Source organism: Protomyctophum parallelum (genome assembly GCF_964188405.1).
Source record: "Protomyctophum parallelum genome assembly, chromosome: 5".
NCBI lineage: Eukaryota > Metazoa > Chordata > Actinopteri > Myctophiformes > Myctophidae > Protomyctophum > Protomyctophum parallelum.
In genome coordinates, this window is record NC_139702.1 from 41,105,940 (window position 1) to 41,127,433 (window position 21,494).

Sequence of the window (21,494 nt, forward strand, 5' to 3'; positions counted from 1 at the left end):
TTTTGCCTTTATTTGATCATTGTAACTTAATTGTGTTACTGTGATTGTGTTCTCTTCTCTCCTTATATCTGTACATTATTAGAGTAAGGTGTAGCCTGCCTACTGCCTAGCGCCTATCTCATGTTTGCATTGTTAGTCTAATCCTTTGGTAAATGTATCTAACTTTTAACAGATTTAATTGATTGATTACTACTGCTACAGCACACAATAAGGCACATACACTTTTCCTCGATTCATAAAAGTCCTTCTCAATAAAAGCTCGTCGCCCTCCGCTCACATTCGCTGCCGTGGGGCAAATCCCCGCCAGTGTTGCCATGTCCGCTTATTACAAGCGACCTTTTACCTTGTTTTTCTGTTGGATTGATTGATTGAGAATTACATGTAATCAAATAAGGCAACTAAAGAACAAGATTCCTGTGCAGGATCTCCTCACTGGTCAACAAAAACCCAGGCCAGGAGCCCTCATACAAGGTTTCTTTGACTGCACTTTAAAACAAGGCTCCCATACTTGGCCTCACTCCCAGAGCCCACCTCACCCCTGCCAATTCATACTTTCTATGATTTCCTGTTTTTCATAGAAGTGTATATTTGTATGTATTCAAATCTTCTGATGAATTGAAAATGAGGACCCTGATGTAAACAGGTCTTAGGTGCTTTTCATGGTTTCATCCCAGTTTTTGTATTGACTTCTGCTTTTGTTTGAAATGTACCCAATCAATCAATACTTTTGTGCCAGGGATCCCCATATCAGATTTGTGAAAATATGTAAGTTTTTTATTATTAAAAAAATAAATCTCACAGCGCGTTGTGAGCTTCTGAATCGGCTATTTTCAAACGGCTGATCATGAATATCGGATTAAAATGTATAGTACTCATTTGTGGAGTGGGGCTTCTTTTGGGCTTTTCATTCATAGACCTATTTCTGTCGCAAAATCTGGCAACACTGATCTGATCCCCGCCTCCTTTCTCTCTTTCCTTTGGGTCGACTCTTATTTTGACAGCGGAGAGCAGCGGGCTCTACTCGCACAATGCTTAGTCATGGTGAGTTACAGCTTTGCTCGCCTCGCACAGACAGACAGAAAGACAGACAGACAGACAGGCATACAGACAGACAGGCATACAGTGAGACAGACAGACCGAGAGAGAGAAAGAGAGACAGCCAGCCAGCCCGCGACCGTGGAGGAAAGGGTCTAATAACGAGACTATATAACGTGAGTTTTCATGTTTTCTCTGTATTTAAGACGCCTCGGTTGATTGATTTTTTTGTATAGATTTCAGCTAATCGCATTAACGCGCGGCGAGTATGTTTACCAACAAGAATATATTTAGATCCCGCTCTGGCAGCGTTTTTTTTTTTTCTTACTCGAGGGTCGACTCACTCCAACCATTACGTTACTGTCTATTATGAGCCTGAGACTCGTGTCAAAACATTCTTCATTGATCTTCAGTATTGGTTTCCGATAATAACGCTGATTGCACGGCAATTAGGGCTTTTTGATCGAGACACTTTGGCTTGTATTGATAATAATATTATCAGTGTGCATAGTAGCAGCGCTTCAAGATTATTTTGAACAGCAAAAAGCGGTGACCCAGTTCTAGGGGAAACCCCAGCAAGCCTTTCTTTGTGTGATTGATTGACACTAGTGTTTTAGGCAGATAATGATTTCACTGAAATCGTTATTGTTTAAGTCTTTTTGGGGCTTTAAGGATCATGGCTGCATGGCTCCACTTCAGTTCTGGGTCATGCTTTGGTACAGGCAGTTTTATGTGAAGACACGTCCACGTTGGCGAAAGAGTTCGATATCGAGTCACAGAATGACAGGTTTTTATTTTATTTTATCAATCTCCATGGAGCGTATTGTTAGAATTTATTGCCCCTCTTAATTCTTAAATCACATACCGTCTCGTAATCTTGCTCCACTCTATTCCCAGGGGTACTATTCAATCGGATTAACGGTTTGTCTGCAGCCTTCAAATGTAAACTATATGTGATCTGTTTAATCATTAGAATTTAGAAGTGCATGAAAGTTTGACTCGTATTTATACTGTTGTGCAACTCATATTATATGGTTTGTTTGGCTTAGACTGTTTATTTGAAAACGCTACGAGAGCTAATTGTAGATATTTATGTCACACGATAAAACTATAAACAATTATGCTTATTCTTTTAGTTTGAAATATGAACTGACATTTGGCACGGATAAACTGTCAACTTTAGCCCGGGGATTCTAAGGGCCTGTCTGTCTGCCAGGGACAGGGAGTCATTTACAGTTGTGTCCTGTGTCGTATCCTGCATCTCAAAGTTGAGCAACCTTCTTCTCAAACTATTTTGTTTACTCACTCTCTCAGGCACATTGCAATGTGGCACAATAACACACAGAGTTGACTTGATGAACAGATATCCTTGGAAATATCCAAGACATCAGTTACCTTTGGTTTCATTTCACTTTCACAACACTGATTTAATAGTAGGGCACAGTTTGGCACTTGGCAGTATAGGTCAATTGATATTCTATCAATATTGCGATATGAGGAAGTATACAGTAGGTGTTGTCTCTTCCTGGTTTTATCTCTATTTTATACTTTATGAAATTGTCTTACATTTCTAAAAAATAGCTAAAATGGACAGTCATGCTGACATGCTCACAACACATTGGATTCAATGCCTTGTGAACCTGTTCATCAGCTACTTTGGTTATTTATTTAGTTTTTTAAATATGAAAAACATGTATATTCATCACAATACAAATGTAGTCCCTTTATCCAAGGCGACTTTCATAGATTGTGCATTACACACACACACACACACAAGTTCATACACCAAAGGCAAGGACACTAAAGCCCAAACCACACCAATGCAACAAGTCACAACTCCTTGCAACGAAACGGTTTTAAAGACATGTCACACCAATGCTACTCCTTGCAACTGCCATTGTGGATAATGGTAACTGGTTGCATGCAACTACTCAAACCGTTTGGTTGCAAGGAGTTGCAATTTGCATGGGTGAATCATTGGTGTGGTCTCAGTCTGGGCCTATAACTCTAGGGGAGCCCAGGATGGAACTACTGGTACCAACGTTTCAGTTCCTAACCGACGTGGCCTATGTATGCTCATACTCTTATCCCCCCTTTGTAGGTAATGATTGTTTTATGTGCATAGCTTAAGGTTGTTGTGTTATATAACTGGGAACATCGAGCTGCACCACCTTTACTGCTGAGTAACTCTTAACGGTCTCTGGTCAGTGAGCACAATACAGGCTGGTGATACTGTTCTCTCTTGTCAGTCATTGTCATTGTCAAGAGAATTCATATTCTGAAAATAAGTGCTGTATCTAGACTTCCAAAATAAAGGTATTGTTTTGTAAGTCCCAACAGGTCATTGTGTAAATTAGTTTGGTAACTTGTTCACCTCATATTTACTACAATTTACGCACATTTCTTTTAGTCTTTTTTTTTTCTTTCTTTCGTTCTCTACGGTACTGTTTTCCAAGAACCCAATCCTGAACTCATTGAGTTTTTTACTGCAACTCTGAAAATCTTCAACTAATTCAGAATTCTACAGAGAGCAACTAAAAACATAATAGATGAATTTGTGATTGTACATGTTGGTATGGTAGAACAGTTTCCTGCATAATGTTTGCAACCAGTCTAAATAGTTCTGCTAGTGCTGCAGACTAGAGCACACCTCTTCCCTCCTTTACGAGACAAACTGGATTGGTCACAAGACGGGGCAAATAAAACACTCAGTCACGCTGGCCGGCGAAAATCAGGCCTAATTTAAGTCACTCCATCTTCCCCAGTACAGTGCGTCACTCCTCTGCTATCCCGTTCACACTCCCTACATTCCCTTATGTCACATCTCTGGAGACATTCAAGAAGGCTCCTAGGCTTGTCCACAAACAAATTCAATACTCGTGTGTACCCCTGCACAGACTTGTATACTTAAAGGATTTAAAAGGGGGAACCTATGCACGCTATGTTTGGCAGACCCAGCACAGGATCCTCGGCTAGTGCTTTCATTGCTATGCTCCATAACAAACGGGCCTCGTAGATTGATCCGAGATGGCGGGCCTGTGTAAACAATAGTTTGTCAGACTTCTTTCTTACATCAATGACTCCCGAGATTGAGACTGATAACACCAATTACTCTCCAAGCAATTCTATCAGATCCTTTTTACAATGTGAAAACTAAACCCTTAACAACATTAACACTGGTGAAATCTTTTCACACTTTTTTTCGAAACTTTCTCAAAATAGCCAAAGCATAAGTTGTAAGTGGTTGTGGCTGTTTTATACTATTAAGAGAAGTGTCTGCTAATCCACATGTGCAGTGCACTTGTACAAAATGCTTTGTCTGTCGAAACGTTTGTATAAAAACACTTAAACAGACTTGACACACGAAGATCAGAGGCACGTGATTAAATACTACAAGGATGTGTCATGATGACCGGGACGGGAACAGGCTCACAATGACTAGGATAAAACTTTGACCCTACTGTACTTTAGAAGGAAGTACACACAGGGTGTGAAGTTACAGCAGTGCATGTTCACCATCACATAAGACTGTTGCTTAGTTACTTCAGCTGAGCTGAGTCACTTGCCTCCCATATAACTTATTTGCTGTGTGCAAGATTCCATCATCATTTTAGCACTCTGCAAATAAATGTATAAACCAGCCAATAACCTAATAAGAAAACATTGATGAAGCTACATTTGTGTTGTGTCACTACAAATAACACATACCCACCGTAACTGAGCAGAATTCTGTATCTAAACACAATCTCTGTCTTTTCTCCCCCCAGCTGCCAGCTGAACCAACAGCTTCCCAGTAAACGCAGCGGTGCAAACGGATTCCTTAGCTGGCCAACCTCTACGAAGGCCCCTCCTGGGTAATCCAGTGAACAACACGCACACCCCCCGTTCCTGTTAACTTCAAGCAGCACTGATGACATTTTTGGCAGTAGACCCTCTTCTTTTTCTTACAGTTGACAAGCTTTCCACTGCCCAGTCTTTGCTATCTGTCCCTGGAGCTCTGGCAGAAGACAAGCCATGTGTGAATCACCTTAGCTTTGATTTAATCCTCCTGGGAGTAGAAAATCAATATGCAAGCTTGATCTAACTGTCATTTCTCAGAGGCACCTTAAAATACTTTTTTTTGTGCGAGTGTGTAATGAGTGTAGTGTAGTTATTGAATTTAGCAATTCCTGCCATGCTGAAGTTGGCTAATCAGCAAATTTTGGAAACGCATGGTGTAGATGTTTGAATAGACTCCTGTTTGCGCAGACTGTTCTAGGGAACGGTTGGAGAGTGTCGACATCCCCCTCTGCAGTGAGATAATACTTGTGTTGCCAACACAAACAGTTACACTGAAACATTGGGCCAATGTTTCCCTTGATTCTTACTGGACCTAGTCTTGCCATAAAACGTTTCTCAGTCCACCCCTGCCTGAATCTGTAAATTATACTAGGAACAAAGTTTACCCGTGGACAGAAGCAGAGGAACCCAGAATTTGGATGCTATTGATGCAATAAATCATTTAACTGTCGGACTGCACGAAAAGCCATGAGCGGCAGTTGGCATACAAGCGTCTAGTTGTTCCCTACTGATCACTATGGCTGAACTCACGGATTAAACGCGAAGGACGCATATCCATAAACTGATTTCAAAATTTGCACTATTCTCTACAGCAACAAACACAGAACCAAGCCTACTCGGAGGAAAAAGACCTCAAACCTTTCACAAAACCCTCACTACTTTGTTGAGGTTCAAATATTCATTTATCTTTTACCGAATACCTCCAGTGGCGCGAGGATGGCCCGTAGCACAGCCCCCACTGTTCTTGAATAAAAGGGACGAGGAGGGAGGGGAGAGAGACGCGGAAGGAAATGACTGAGTGCATGACAGAATGCAAGGCGTTGGTGACGCCATCGACGCGCAACGGACACCGCGTCTTCAGCTACACGCTGGAGAGCCACACGGCAGCCGCCTTCGCCATCATGAACGAGCTGCGGCTGGAGCGGCAGCTCTGCGACGTGACGCTCCGCGTGCGCTACAACGACCTGGAGGCGGTGGAGTTCGTGGCCCACAAGGTGGTGCTGGCGTCGTCGTCGCCCGTCTTCAGAGCCATGTTCACCAACGGCCTGAAGGAGTGTGGCATGGAGGTGGTGCCCATCGAGGGGATTCACCCCAGGGTGAGTGAGATTGTTTCAGATGTTTTTTTTCTTTCCTGCAGTGCATCGTTTTAAATGGTGTCACTCAATGTTTGTCACAGCCCCCTGTAGGTTGGTCTACCAGGGGTCTGTGCTGCCTACTCTACAAGGCCTGCAGGTTGGGAAATTGGGGTGCCAATCAGTGCATTGGGAGCACCTGGCCAGTATTCCCAGTGTGCTCTATAACTGGCTGGGTGTTGGCCACACTCACCCTCTCTCTCTCTTCCTGATGGCAGCAATACTTTATTTTAGACTTTTGGATTGCACTATTCAACGTTATTTTAGTATTGCAGTGGTTCCCAAACCTTTCAGGTTGAGAGAGACCCAAAATAATCCAAATGAGTGAAAATAGCAGATCTACAAGCCGTCTGTAATGCAAATTTCCACGTTCCACACACCCCGGTGTCGAGTCGGTCGGACCCACGGTTGTCCAGAACCGCTACAAAAGGCCTCTGCCCGGACTTATTGCTATAGTAAACCAGCAGAATCAATTAATTTATCCCCAGTCCATTGAGAGTCCATTACATAGTTTTGAGAGTGTCAGGCTGCTACTGTAGGGAATTTATTACATTACAATTAACAGTCATTTGATACAGGCTGTTTTTAGGGGAATGCCTGACTTTTGAAATTACATCACACAATTACAGCCAAGTCTATGGACTTTTAATGTTTGTTTAGGGCAGCGCTTAAACAAACATTGACGACGTGATGCGTCCATGTGGCCAAGATAAATACATCTCGTGACTGATTTCGTTTTATACAATAACACACTGCATTGCATTCATTCAATTCAATAACACAGCTGCATTCATGATAATATTGTTTTATTATAATTCAAAACAAGCAATATTACTTGCCCCAGCCAGTTCACCCACACGGCACAAACCCCAACCTGGCATGATAAAAGGAGATTGAATATCAGAATGACCTCATTATCAAGAGTTTGTGAATGGTACGGCATGTATTTTTCCCTGGCTGGCACCCTGGGCGCCTGCCAAGTACATACACATGCACACGCAGCACAAGCGACGACGGGTTTGCTCAGTATTATGTGCAGTATTATGACTTTGCAAGAGCCCTACATTCATAAACCACAGTAGACTATTCATAAAACCACAGACACGACGGACAAAGATTTTAAATGTTAAGGAAGTGGTTTGTAATATGTAATGTCACACATGCCGACGCAGTGTCAGAGAGTACAGCACTGGTTCCCAAAGTGGGTTTCGGAGACCCCTAGGGGTCCTTGAGAGAGTTCCAGGGGGTCCCCAGCTAAATGATAATTGGGAACCAAATGGACCCTTATGGGTCTGTAACTCAGAGTGTACAAATGGAACCAAATGGACCCATTTGTAAACTCTCAGAGTTAAATTAACTTAAACTAACTTAAATGTGGGACCGTAACCTAATTCAGGTAAAACCTGGCCGGCCTTGAAATTAAGCTGGTTGAGAATCACTGCTAGAGCTGTAAAAATCTTCTCTTATGGGGGTTCATGGCGTATATCTTCTAATGGGGCTTAGCCCTGGCTGGCTAATGAGTGGCAATTTGGGGTCCTTGACATGAAAAAGTTTGAGAACCACTGTTGTACAGTATGTTAATTTAAAGAGTGAGTTTGTGATTACAACACAGCTGCTACTGATAAGCTTGTCTCTCTCTCTCACTCTCTCTCTCTCAATCACACTGCTATTTTCAAAAGTTTTTATACATTTGGAAACATGAAATGGCACATATTCTGCATAATGAGTACTTTTACTTTTGGTACGTAAATTTTGATGCCAATACATTTGTACTCTAGTACATTTTAATTACCGGACTTTTACTTGCATAACAGAGTAGTTCTACAATTGCAATAGTGATACTTTTTACTTGTGTTAAACACTTTTTCCACCCACTGGACTTAGGTCATGGACAGACTGATAGAGTTTGCCTACACGGCGAGCATCTCCGTGGGGGAGAAGTGCGTGATCCACGTGATGAACGGGGCGGTGATGTACCAGATCGACAGCGTGGTGCGGGCGTGCTGTGACTTCCTGGTGACGCAGCTGGATCCCAGCAACGCCATCGGCATCGCCAACTTCGCCGAGCAGATCAGCTGCACGGAGCTCCACCAGAAGGCCCGCGAATACATCTACATGAACTTCAGCCAGGTGCGCTGTCTATATCCACTGTTTCCCCTCAGACATACCAACTGTACGTCCTACAGTCATGAGTCTAACACCCTACCCAAAAACCTAACCACAGGCACACACGGCACGCCACGGATGATTTATTTTAAAGGGATTGTGAGGGATTTCTTTCATGTTTTCTGAGCTAAATTGCACCCAAAAAACCTGAACTTTTAACATTCAGTAGAGTGTGATGTAAGAGCCAGCAAATCCCATATATGACAATGGGATTTGCCTAGTTGTCAACGTTTTCATTGCAGCTCAAAAGGCAGACACAGAGAAAATCCCAGACCACAGAAAATCCACTGAATGTTCAAAGTTCAGGTTGTTTGGGTGTAATTGAGGTCATAAAACCTAAAAGAGAAAACGAAATATAAATAAATTAATGTCATGAAACCTTTAACCCGCCACGGGTTAGTTTCAACCCGCAGCACATGTCGGGAGCCACGGGTGATCTTTAACCCGCAGCACGGCAGTGCATGTCACGAGCCCAAACAGTGGAACAGGACCCATTTGTGGGTCGCGGACACATTGTTATGGGTCCCCTTAGTTTTTGTTTCCTACAAATTTGGTTTTTAATTAATTAAAACAAATAAAAAATCCCAAAAAGCTAAACTTTTCATTAATTAATAACAAAATCCAAGTTTTTTTTCTCAGTAATGTAAAGTAAGAAATGAAAGAAAAATCCAAGAAATTTCATAAATTATAGAACAAATATTTAAGAAGTAGTGAAAATAGCCGGTCTGCGTTGTGAGCCTGTAGATCTGCTATTTTCACTAGTTTGGGTCCCGGGCGAATATCTCATTTCTGTTTTGAAATTTCTGTCCTTAACTGCATTTGTGATGTTCAATTAAGTAAGGAAGAATGTTATACAGCCGGCCATTATTGGATAATAAACCCAGAAAGGGTGCTGCAGGACCAGCACTAAGAGGCACCAATAATGACCACCTCACTGTGACTGTGCATTATGCCGCTTGGCTATGGCTACTTGTGAACAAAATTAACATTTGCCATGGAATATTGATGATTTGAACATTATTTGAATGATTCACAAGCTTCCGCTTCTATAGCAATGTAAAAGGAGTCTGTTATTGAGAACAGCGATCATCTGCCATCGGGAAATAACAGACAGAATAGTTTGACTCTGAGATAAGAAACGAGTATTGAACAATGCTGGGCAATTTAGGCAATATCAAAAGATCAGATCTCATGAGCAGTACATGAAACTTAGTCAGTTGCACTGTGTTGTCTTGTGTATAGTGTAGGAATTGTGCACAATGTTTCAGAGAAACAATGTGTGCACGTGAAATGAAGAGCTGTCCTCTGCTCTGTCTGATGTTAATTATTGTTACCAAGGCTGCAACGCACACCCGTTCACTTCGAGGTGCCACCCAAGGAAGTGAACAAGAATAAAAGAGTTGCCACACACATGTAGTTGCTACCAATAATGTACTGTGGACAGAGACTTAAAAACGCACTGACATTTCAGACAGACTAAACTGCGTTCTTCGGGGTGAAGAAGGCAAATTCTTACATTTTACTTTTAAATGATTGGCTTAATTTAATTAGTTTGGTTTGCCTTTACTGCCAGAGTTGGGTTGTAATTGTCCATTTCCGTACTGTTTTGTTGACCTGCCCTAGTCAGTGTGTCTCCAACAACAGGCTGCTTTCACCCGAATTGAGGACCATTATATAATTTATTTTAGTCACAAGGTTATAGTTTGAACAGAGATAATATGGCTCGTCTAATCTAAAACTGATATGGGTTAACCCAATATATCTTTATTTCGGTGCAAAGTTAGTCGCACATTATAAAGATTATTTCATCTTCCAGTTCATAACTGGGCACTGGCATCTTTGACCGAACACTTTGAGTCAGTTCATGCCAGGTCTCTTGTGTCTGCAGGGGAAATGTGTCGTGAGTAAATACAGTTCCATTGTGGTTTCCGTAGGCTGACTTTTCCGCTTCAAGCCTTTGCAAACAATTGCCCTGTGCCTCTGTGTGGTCAGGTCATAGTCAAATATGAGCACAGTGAGTCACAGGGTGAGTAAAATGTGGGTTTACCTGTGCTGCAAGTCTGCATAACTTCAGGGGTAGTCAGGAACTGTGGCAAAGGATAAGAGTGGGTGTGTAACTTTAACTATAGCTTAATTGGTTCAATTCAGTTTTATTTGTTCAGCCTTCATCACTTACAGTCTTAAAGGGCTTTACAGGCTTATAATTAATTGAAAGAAATGTCTCAAACATTTAGCATTTTTAAAGATTTCTTTTGGCGTTTTTTGCCTTTTATTGATAGGGTACAGTAATTAGACCGGAAAGAGGGAGAGAGATGGGCAGTGACACTGCAGCACGCCATCCGGCTGGCTTGGCAGCCTAGGTGCCCACTGCCCAGACAGTTGAGATAACCGTCCGGGCCAAACATTTAGCATTTTGCCTACCAAACAAATGTATGTTTATAATTTTGAATAGTATCCTATGATACTGGCTGAAAGGAATTGCGGAAAGTAGATTAATATTACAACATTTAATTAAACACCAGGATTAAAAGTGGGCTAGCCTCTTGCACCAGCTAACTTTCCAGCTTTGTCATCTGTGCTTCTCTGTATGTTGATACCTGACAAAAGTAGTTCCATCAAGACATTTTCATGATTCTATTGAGAATATTGACTGTATGTGTGTATAACGTTTTCCCTTTCTCCTTCCTTCAGGTGGCAACACAAGAGGAGTTCTTCAACTTGTCCCACTGCCAGTTGGTGACCCTCATCAGCCGCGATGAGCTCAACGTACGCTGCGAGTCTGAGGTCTTCCAGGCATGCGTGGCCTGGGTGCGCTCCGACCGGGAGAACCGGAGGCCTTACGTCCAGGCCTTGCTTCAGGCCGTTCGCTGCCATTCCCTCACCCCCAACTTCCTGCAGGCTCAGCTCCAGTCTCTAGACTGGGACCCCCAATGCAAGGACTACCTGGCACAGATCTTCCAGGACCTCACCCTCCACAAGCCCACCAAGCTCAACTCCTGCCGAACGCCCAAGGTGCCGCAGCTCATCTATACGGCGGGCGGCTACTTCCGCCAGTCCCTCAGCTTCCTGGAGGCCTACAATCCCTGCACGGGAGCCTGGCTGAGGCTGGCCGACCTGCAGGTGCCCCGGAGTGGCCTGGCCGCCTGTGTGATCAGTGGGCTCTTCTATGCGGTCGGCGGAAGGAACAATGCGCCCGACGGTAACATGGACTCTAACACGTTGGACTGCTACAATCCTATGAACAACTGCTGGTTGCCGTGTGCTCCCATGAGCGTGCCAAGGAACCGTATTGGCGTCGGCGTCATCGACGGCATGATCTATGCCGTGGGAGGGTCGCACGGGTGTATTCATCACAATAGCGTCGAGCGGTAAGTGAATTGCTATTTGAGGGGCGCGCTAGCCCTGCCAACATCCGGCTTTTGGAAATGACATCATATGGCAGCCAAAACTGTTTACACACTTTTGTCTTCGATGTTTGTGTACACAAACACTCAAAGATGGACATAGGACGGGGCTTGTCTAGAGCACTTTAAACAAACTGTTTGTTAAAAGTGAGGCGCCCCTCATTTCACACACATTTCGATTTTTGTGTGCTGTACACTGGGTTCTGTAAACTTCTGTTAAGCCGAAACTCGGTCCTACTGTAAGTAGGACCGAACCAAATGCCTTGAGCATGCGTTCATTCGTGTACCCTGTGACAGTTAGTACATTTCATTGTTTGTGGCTTTCGCCTTTATTTTTTTATATGTAATAGAGGGACAGACAGTAGGCTGACAGGAAATAGGGAGATAGATGGGGGGCGTGACATGCAGTAAAGCCGTCTGGATCGGGAGTCGAACCCGGGAGTCGAAACCACTGCCATTTATAAAGTGTCTACAGTCTGTGCATGTGCAGCACTGTGCACCACATGGGCCGATCTGTCATTTGCATATCATATACTCTACATTAAGTACCAGTATGTTTCAGGCCTAGACCTAGATTGCTGAAAAGCACTTGGTGTGGCATTGATTTTTTTTAATTAATTTATTAAGATAATAATAATAACTATAACTAAATAATAACTATTCATGTGGTTAAGGCAGTCAAATTTGACAGGAAAGCAAGTAAAATGTAGAATGGATTTCATGCAACACGCCCAGTCATTTCCATGATTAGCATTCTTAATGGATGAGGCACCACGGTGCCTAGGCCTACACTACACAGTGTATTTTGTGGATATTAAAGGATTAATGAGACTGGGTAGCTTAATTCTTGTTTTTATTGTAGTTTTTTCTTTTTAGTATTGGTTCACTGAGTGCTGAACTGCCCCAGGACATGACATACCCAATGAACATTGTAGATTCAGTGTTCTGTGCTGTACACGGTGTACACTTCAGTGTTTTAGTCACTGCATTGTAATTTCATTTTCCTTTCAAGGAAAACATTCCTTTTTGCATTAATATATACTATATTTATATTTTATATACTATATATATATATTTATGTTGGCAAATATATTTACTGTAAATAAATCGAGCCGAAATACTAGAAAGGAAACTGCAGAGTCACAAATAACTCGGCTTCAACAGTCTACAAACAACAATGAGCAAATTACAGAAAGCGTTATTTATTTATTTCGCTTTTAACGCCGCCTTCTACCCAATTCTCCGCACATACCCTATTGTCCTGAATATCTTTTTCCAATGTAAATATCCTAAAAAACAGGGTCGTATTATAGTCTGGGACTAGAAGACTATTTGACTTTCAATGTTCTTTTTCCACAAATGAGTCTTGGAAAATAGGGGTCGTCTTATAATCAGATTAGTCTTATATTCGGCACATTACGGTATTTGTTTGTGTTTTTAACTGCTGTTGTATGATCCTACTGGCTCACCTGCACGGCTGCCAGTGAGTATCCCCAAGTGACTGGGAGGACGTAGAGCCTCCGCTCAACATTCCCAATGCTGCAAAAGTAGTATTGTCCTACCCCAGCAAGGAGGTGACACTGACAGTTTTAAACCGCATACCCTGAATCAAGTTTTAAAACAAAAATCACACCCATGTGAACCGAACCCCCCCCCCCTCTCTCTCTCTCTCATTAGCAGGCAACAGTGGCAAACAGCGCCCCTACTGGTACTCATTATACTAGTGCTCATTAACGTCACATACAGTGGAGGAAATAATTATTTGATTTTGATTTTGTAAATTTGCCCCAATACAAATAAATGAGCGGTCTAATTTTTATGGTACTTTTATGTTAACAGATAGAGACAGAATATCAACAAAAAAGTCCAGAAAAAAACATTATATAAAGGTTATAAATTTAATTCCATTTGATCAGGTGAAATAAGTATTTGATCCCCAAGCAGATCATGACTTAATACTTGGTGGAGAAACCCTTGTTGGCAAGCACAGAAGTCAGACGTTTCTTGTAGTTGGTCACCAGGTTTGCACCACTCCTTTTTACAGATCCTCTCCAAATCCTGAAGGTTTCGAGGCTGTCGCTTGGCAACTCGAAGCTTCAGCTCCCTCCACAGATTTTATATGGGATTAAGGTCTGGAGACTGGCTAGGCCACTCCATGACCTTAATGTGCTTCTTCTTGAGCCACTCCTTTGTTGCCTTGGCCGTATGTTTTGGGTCGTTGCTGGACCATGCTGGAAGACCCATCCACGACCCATCTTCAGTGCTCTGGTTAAGGGAAGGAGGTTCTTGTCCAAAATCTTACCGTACATGGCCCCGTCCATCAACCCCACAACGCGGTGAAGTTGTCCTGTACCCTTAGCAGAGAAACACCTCAAAAGCATAATATTCCCACCTCCATGCTTGACGGTGGGGATGGTGTTCTGGGGTTTGTATTCAGCATTCCTCTCCCTCCAAACACGACGAGTCGAGTTGATGCCAAATAGTTCAATTTTGGTCTCATCTGACCACATCACCTTCTCCCAAGCCTTCTCAGAATCATTTAGGTGTTCATTGGCAAACTTCAGACAGGCCTGTACATGTGTCTTCTTGAGCACGGGGACCTTGCGGGCACTTCAGGATTTCAATCCATTACGGCGTAATGTGTTTCCAATGGTTTTCATCCCCACCGTCAAGCATGGAGGTGGGAATATTATGCTTTGGGGGTGTTTCTCTGCTAAGGGTACAGGACAACTTCACCGCGTTGTGGGGTTGATGGACAGGGCCATGTACGGTTAGATGTTTGGACAAGAACCTCCTTCCCTCAACCAGAGCACTGAAGATGGGTCATGGATGGGTCTTCCAGCATGGTCCAGCAACGACCCAAAACATACGGCCAAGGCAACAAAGGAGTGGCTCAAGAAGAAGCACATTAAGGTCATGGAGTGGCCTAGCCAGTCTCCAGACCTTAATCCCATAGAAAATCTGTGGAGGGAGCTGAAGTTTCGAGTTGCCAAGCGACAGCCTCGAAACCTTCAGGATTTGGAGAGGATCTGTAAAAAGGAGTGGACCAAAATTCCTCCTGAGGTGTGTGCAAACCTGGTGACCAACTACAAGAAACGTCTGACCTCTGTACTTGCCAACAAGGGTTTCTCCACCAAGTATTAAGTCATGATGTGCTTGGGGATCAAATACTTATTTCACCTGATCAAATGGAATTTAATTTATAACCTTTATATAATGTTTTTTCACACAACATGGCTTGGTCACCCCTCAAACAGGACATATTTCCTCATAAATATACTAAAACAACCCAGATGTGTTGGAGATCACATCTTAATATGCTCAAGTTCAGACTTAAACTCAATCAATCTGGAACAGCATGGAGCTGTAAGTTGTTTACCAGTGCGAGGAAGGGACCTCAGGTTTCCCCAACCTTGAATACCCCCTCAAGGTGTATCTACTTTTTTTCCCCTAATTTTAAGTGAAAGGTAACATATCATGTCATGTTGTAGTCAGGTTTGTAGTCATGAGGCCAGAACAACCAAACCGGAATCAGTATTAGTTGTGAAGTGAAGGTAGGAGAGAGAATAGCCCGGCCACTTGCACACTGCCAGTTGCTTGCGGAAGGACTGAAACATAGCTCTCCTTTAAAATTAAAGATTCTCTTGAACCAGCAAGTGGCAGGTGTGTGCGGGTCTATCCTCTCCTACCTATACAGCCTTATCACCTACGCACATGCTTGGAAAGGAACCGGGTGTGCGGAAGTCTCCTCTTCACTAGTGTGAAGTGGGAAAGAAATTGTGAATCCTGTTTAAAGATGGGAGTTTTTAAAAGTGTTGAATTTCCATTGCTTCACCTCAGGTATGACCCAGACAGAGACCAGTGGAATCTGGTAGCCGCGATGCTGACGCGCCGCATCGGCGTGGGGGTGGCCGTCATCTCTCGGCTCCTCTACGCTGTGGGGGGGTTCGACGGGACCCACCGCCTGAGCTCGTCTGAGTGCTACAACCCCGAGAAGGATGAGTGGAAGTCCATGGCTGCCATGAACACGGTCCGCTCTGGTGCAGGTGAGGAACCATCAGAAATGCAGTAGGGGTGCAACAGTTAAGCCGACTTTAGGACGGTAGTCACGGTACCCGCCCCCCCGAACCTAAAATGACGTCACATTGTAGGCTCTACAGCGCCGAACCGACTTTTATTCTGCTCTAAAATAGGAGTATGAATCGGCCCTAACTCTTAACGGGAGATGCACTAAGTCATTATCACGCATAGAGAACATGGAAAACGCTTTAAGTGGCCCATTCATCCACTTTACTTTTCCATTCATCTCTTTTACTGTCGGGATGAAGAAAAAATGTGTTTTATTAATTTAATCATCCATAGATTTATCTTTCCTAGTAGACACTTTAACAGCCATAGAAGTGACAAACCGCTTGTGAAATGAAATAAAGTGCCCCTCGTCTTTTTAAATATTAACATCGCTGATAGGCTAACATAGCTGTAGTCTTAAGTCTATTCACAGCCATTCACTGTTTATAAGATGAGAATTAACGGGCGAGTAAAGTGAACCTTGACCACTCCTCTGCATCTAGTGGTGTAAAAGTTTACTTATAAGTACTTAAGTACCGGTACAATTTTGAGGTACTTGAGTAAAAGTACTAAAGAATTTGCAATTGCATCAAAATGTACTTCAGTACCCAAAGTAGAAAGTACTCATTATGCAGAAGGTCCCGTTTCTCAAAATGTCAAATGTATCAAATGTCTAAGAACCTTTTTGAAAATAGCAGATCTGGGTGCATGTCTAGGCTTTTACTTGTAAAACACCCACCAGTTCATTAGGTATCCCTGGCTGGTTTCCACCTTAGCACAACCCACCTGAACTGAAGCCGCGGCCACTACTGATTTTAGTGTGTATTTCGATGGGGCCTTTTGACTCAAAGGCTTTCAGCTTTCAGGAAGAAACTACAAAAAGGGAAGACATATTTGCATATTATAACCACATACCCGGGGGTCTGTTGACTGTCATAGACACATACAAAAAATCTTAAAGTAAAAATAGTACTTTGCCCACCCATTCCTCTGCATCTAGGAGTGTGTGCACTGGGGAATCGCATCTATGTGATGGGAGGCTATGATGGAACCAACCAGCTGAACACAGTGGAGCGCTATGATGTGGAGACCGATACCTGGAGCTTTGCTGCCTCCATGAGGCACAGACGCAGTGCTCTGGGAGTCACCACACACCATGGCCGGATCTACGTGCTGGGTGCGTATCTGGGGAATTATGTGTCACGCTTTCCTAACTGCAAATAGCATGTTTATTATTCCTTACATACCTTAGACCTTCATTAAAATAGAAACTGACAGAGACTAAGTCCACCCGCCCTTGGCACACACCTAAGACAGCAACACCCAAACCAACTGCTTGCTCATGTAGAATGATTTATTTACTTATTTACTTATTTAATTTTATTTATTTACTTATTTATTTATTAACTCTATTGAGTTTGACAGCACCTCAAAAAACTATGCCTATTCTCTGTGGTGTCCAGGGATGCTTGAAATAATTAAAATATGTCAATAGATAAAACAAAACATTAAAACCCATTTAGGCCTGACCTCAAAAAAAAGTTCTGAAATAAATATCACGATTTTTCAAAAATAGCAGACCTACAAGCTCGTAGTGTGGAGCACATGAGCTTGTAGATCTGCTATTTTTCAATAGCTAAATTATTTTTGTTTAAAACACCAAAAGGGGTTCCTGCCCAAAATGGGTTAAAGCTCTATATTCTGATAGTAATCATTGTTATAGAGAGAGAGTTCAGTATCATCTCTCCAGATCTTTAGTAAACACAAAATAAAAGTTCAGGTGAGTCACCAATTTCATTCAATCAGGAGAGAGTACCCAATTATCAGCTTACATTTTATAGCGTTTAAGTTTGTTTCTTCCCTTCCATTTCACTTGATTGTCCTGTATGACTTTTCTCTACTGATCGGATGAAATCGGTATTCCGAGCCAAAGGGCTGGAGAGATGGGGAGACCCATTGCTAAACAAACTCTTTAATGATTATGATCAGGAATATGAAGCTATTTAACAACCCCAAAAAAAGAATCACTTACACTTAGAGCATCTTTAATTAATTGACCGTTACACATTCTGTATTCACCTCATTATATATAAAATTAAAAAAAATCCAATGCATGGAAAACAAACACAGTATTCTCTATCATCCCCAATGAGAAAGTAAATAAACCCACAGTAATATAAAATAACTGTTGTGCATACTGTAGCATACTGTAGTTAAACCGTAACAAACGCCACCAAAGACATACCATAAGGACACACCGGTTACACAAATAAACGCCTGTTCTATGTAAACAGGGGGCTACGATGGCAACAATTTCCTGGATAGCGTGGAATGTTATGATTCAGAGGCGGACACGTGGTCGGAGGTGACTCGCATGACATCGGGGCGAAGCGGAGTAGGTGTGGCTGTCACCATGGAACCGTGCCAGAAGGATCCGTCTGAGAAGTCTGAGAGGGAGTGTGGCAGCGGTGCGTCATCGCCAGCGTATCACTCGACCAGCTCCGGTTTCAACTCTCACCACGTCCAACGACACAACGGACCTTTCAGTAAGGACACCTGAGACTGCCCCGCACTCTGAGCACTCTCTTCAGTCTTCCGTGAGAAAATGGCTCCTCCCAGGAGGCCAGCCGTGTTATGTAGAAACACCCGTGTGGGCTGCCTGCCTCCTATCTTTTTTCCCCCAACAAGTCAGTTGATTTGAGTTGGGGGGGGGGGGGGGGGGGGGGGGGGGCTTAAGATAACAACTAAGAGCTATCTATTTTTTTAAATTAAAATTCTGGACTTTGATCATTCATTTGTAGTCTGTGAATTGTTTTCCATAATGTTAGACTGCGTGTTTAGTGTCTTGCATTTTCCTGATCGGACCAACAACATCTCTGCTTTGACCAATGGGAGAGAAGGACTAGACTTTATTGGACTAGACATGGGCTGCTCATGGAATAGCCGTGGGCTTTTTTTTTCCTATTCAGTTTGTGCAGGAAAAAACAAATCCAACAGGGCTGAAAACTAATTTGAAAATCCATTCTGTTTAAGTAAGAAAATAGGATACAGCAAAAACTAGCATTTGTCAGTTTAAGGGAGTGAAGTTCAAAGTGCCATTATCATGCCTGTGAGCTTGATTATAATCATCAATATATAATTCACTGAAGGTGCTTGATGTGGAATAGAACTAACCTGTGGCACAGCGATTTCATGTTTATTCATAAGCCAAGTGGCCCAGGCATCCACAAGATGAAGCTTAACACTTAACCGCCAATGATGTCCCCAGACATCATTGAAAGGTTTGTATTGATTAAGATTGAGCTCGCTCTTCACCACCGTATCAATAGCTCTCGGTTGCTAGGCGATCGATAAAACAGAAAAATTAACCAGGAAGTGAAAAGGTCTGCCTCTATCCTTCTCAATGTAAACAATTCTTTTAAATGCATTTAAAATCTGTTTGGGGTGAATTTAAATAACCTTCCATGGCACGTTACACAGCTGTTGTGTACTTCCGGTTCACGGCCTGGGACGATTTGGCCTTAAAAAAAAAAGAGCATACACTGAACAGACCGTGGCAGTGGCAAATAATTAATTCATTTTATATATGGCAGTCTAATGTCTATGGCATATTAGTCTATTAGTCTATGGCAGACTAATCTAATATACGGCAACATTCCCCGTGTTTCTTCACTGGTCCGATCCAGAAGAGCGCAGTTTGCCGGCCGGTGCTACAGTGCTGACAATGAGGTTATATCTTCCCTTCTTCTCTGGAGTCCTGCCTCAGGGCGGACCAGAGGTAGAAAGCTGGGGACACATGCTTCAATAGGCAGGAACTGGGGCCTGGGGGTGGCAATGAAGGACCGGGAAGTCTGGCGTAGCATTGTGGAATCCATGATCTCGACCGCGGTCGAAAAATGATGATGATGATGATATATGGCAGTCAATGCGTTTAAAAGCATTAATTGTAATTGCCTTCTCCCATAGTCACTTGCAGTGTAATTAGATCTGACACTTTTGGGTATGTTTAGCAAACATCGTGCCGAGCATGCCGCCTCTTGTAAGTCCCACGGGGGCCATTTTATATTTGTATGAAGTGCCAAGAGAGTGCAGGGACAGGTTTTAAGTGTGGTTTGTGGAAAGGGAATATTGTAGCATTTAGACGAAGTGTATTCAAGACGATGTGTTGCTGAATGTGTTTAAAAAGTTGAAACGGAAAAAACACTACTTATTGAATAATTGAAACATCCCCTTTAAGTTTTCACTTGACATTGATTGGGTTTTCTGCGACAAACTTCACAAACAGGTGATTTGCACGTGTTCTTGCGTTAGTATTCAGATATTGGAATAAATAAAAAATAAATCTATCTGCTTAAAGAAATGTATTTGTAACAGCGATTTAAGCTACAACGTTTTTTAAGTGAAATTTTGTACATTGATATTCTAAGAAGTCTTGTACAGAATTTAAAAGCTCAGTTTTTTATTTATTTGTTCTGGTCCTTTTTTTCTTTTACACCGAAAACTGACAGTTTATACTGAAATCGACTGGTGTTGTGTCTCTTCCTAACTAGCATGTGTAACTACTAGGAATGCTTGTTGAATGCTAATTTTGAACGTTTGTAAAAATTTGCCTCATTTTGAAAGGGACATTTTCCTGTCAGTCAATAGACGAAATCCTAGGATATTTAAGGTATGCTTTGTAAATTTTTCAGCAAACAATACTCTGTACAAAACACATTGTAAAATAAAGAATATATGTTTATTTTATCACTGAGTGTAATGTGATTCAGCCAAACATCCAGTATATTATTTAATTTATTTTTTACTTATTTTAAATATGTAAAAAGAAAGTCTGAGCACAATTCTGTAAAATACCTCCTTATTTTTCCCTGTAGATGGCGCCATTGATCAAAGTTTCAAAAGCACAAGTTCCAGTCAAGGTCGAAATTCCATAAATCAGAATGAGAATCGTGTAGTGTCTTTGATGAGTTTGTCATGTAAAACAGTGGTCACTTTGCTCCTTTGTAAAAACGCACTTCCAGCCATTCTGAGAAGCATGTTAATAATATAATGGGCCACGACTATGAAAAATCTCAGTTCCTCTCAGAATCTGACAACTAGATGTGATATGTGATGGTGGTAATCTGAAAGAACATTATGTAGATTTATGTTGACACAATCTCAAATTGTACGTGGCCCTTGAGTACTAACCCACCAGAAATAATAATTGACATACCTCAGATTTATTTAGGCCCAGTAGGCCTAGCCTATTGTATTAGGCCTACTCAAAGACAAATGTGTTTTACACTACCTTTACAGCAGTGGTTCCCAAACCTTTTCATATCAAGGACCCCTAAATTGACACTAATTAGCCCGCGGACCCCCATTTGAAAAGATATGCCAAGGACCCCCATGAGAGAAGGCTCTAGCAGTGATTCTCAACCAAGGACCCTCCGTTTGACATGCATTAGTCTGCGGAGTGCGGACTGCGGACCCCATTTTTTATCTCTCGGATCCCCCAATTTACATTCTAAAATCAATGTTAATTTAACTCGGTGTACAATTGTCCATTTGGTTCCATTTGTACACTCAGAGTACAGACCCATAAGGGTCCATTTAGTTCCTAACTATCATTTAGCTGGGGCCCCCC

At 42.3% G+C, this 21,494-nt stretch overlaps 1 protein-coding gene across 1 annotated transcript; it reads left to right on the forward strand.

Moving 5' to 3' along the window:
* The first annotated feature begins 1,059 nt into the window (after nucleotides 1–1,059).
* keap1b (kelch-like ECH-associated protein 1b) lies at nucleotides 1,060–20,611 on the forward strand. Its single transcript, XM_083766064.1, has 7 exons — nucleotides 1,060–1,211; nucleotides 4,803–6,191; nucleotides 8,112–8,357; nucleotides 11,085–11,761; nucleotides 15,638–15,843; nucleotides 16,866–17,042; nucleotides 18,160–20,611. The coding sequence occupies exons 2-7, from the start codon at nucleotides 5,886–5,888 to the stop codon at nucleotides 18,423–18,425; spliced, it is 1,878 nt and encodes a 625-aa protein (XP_083622190.1). The 5' UTR covers nucleotides 1,060–1,211; nucleotides 4,803–5,885; the 3' UTR covers nucleotides 18,426–20,611.
* The last annotated feature ends 883 nt before the right edge of the window (nucleotides 20,612–21,494 follow it).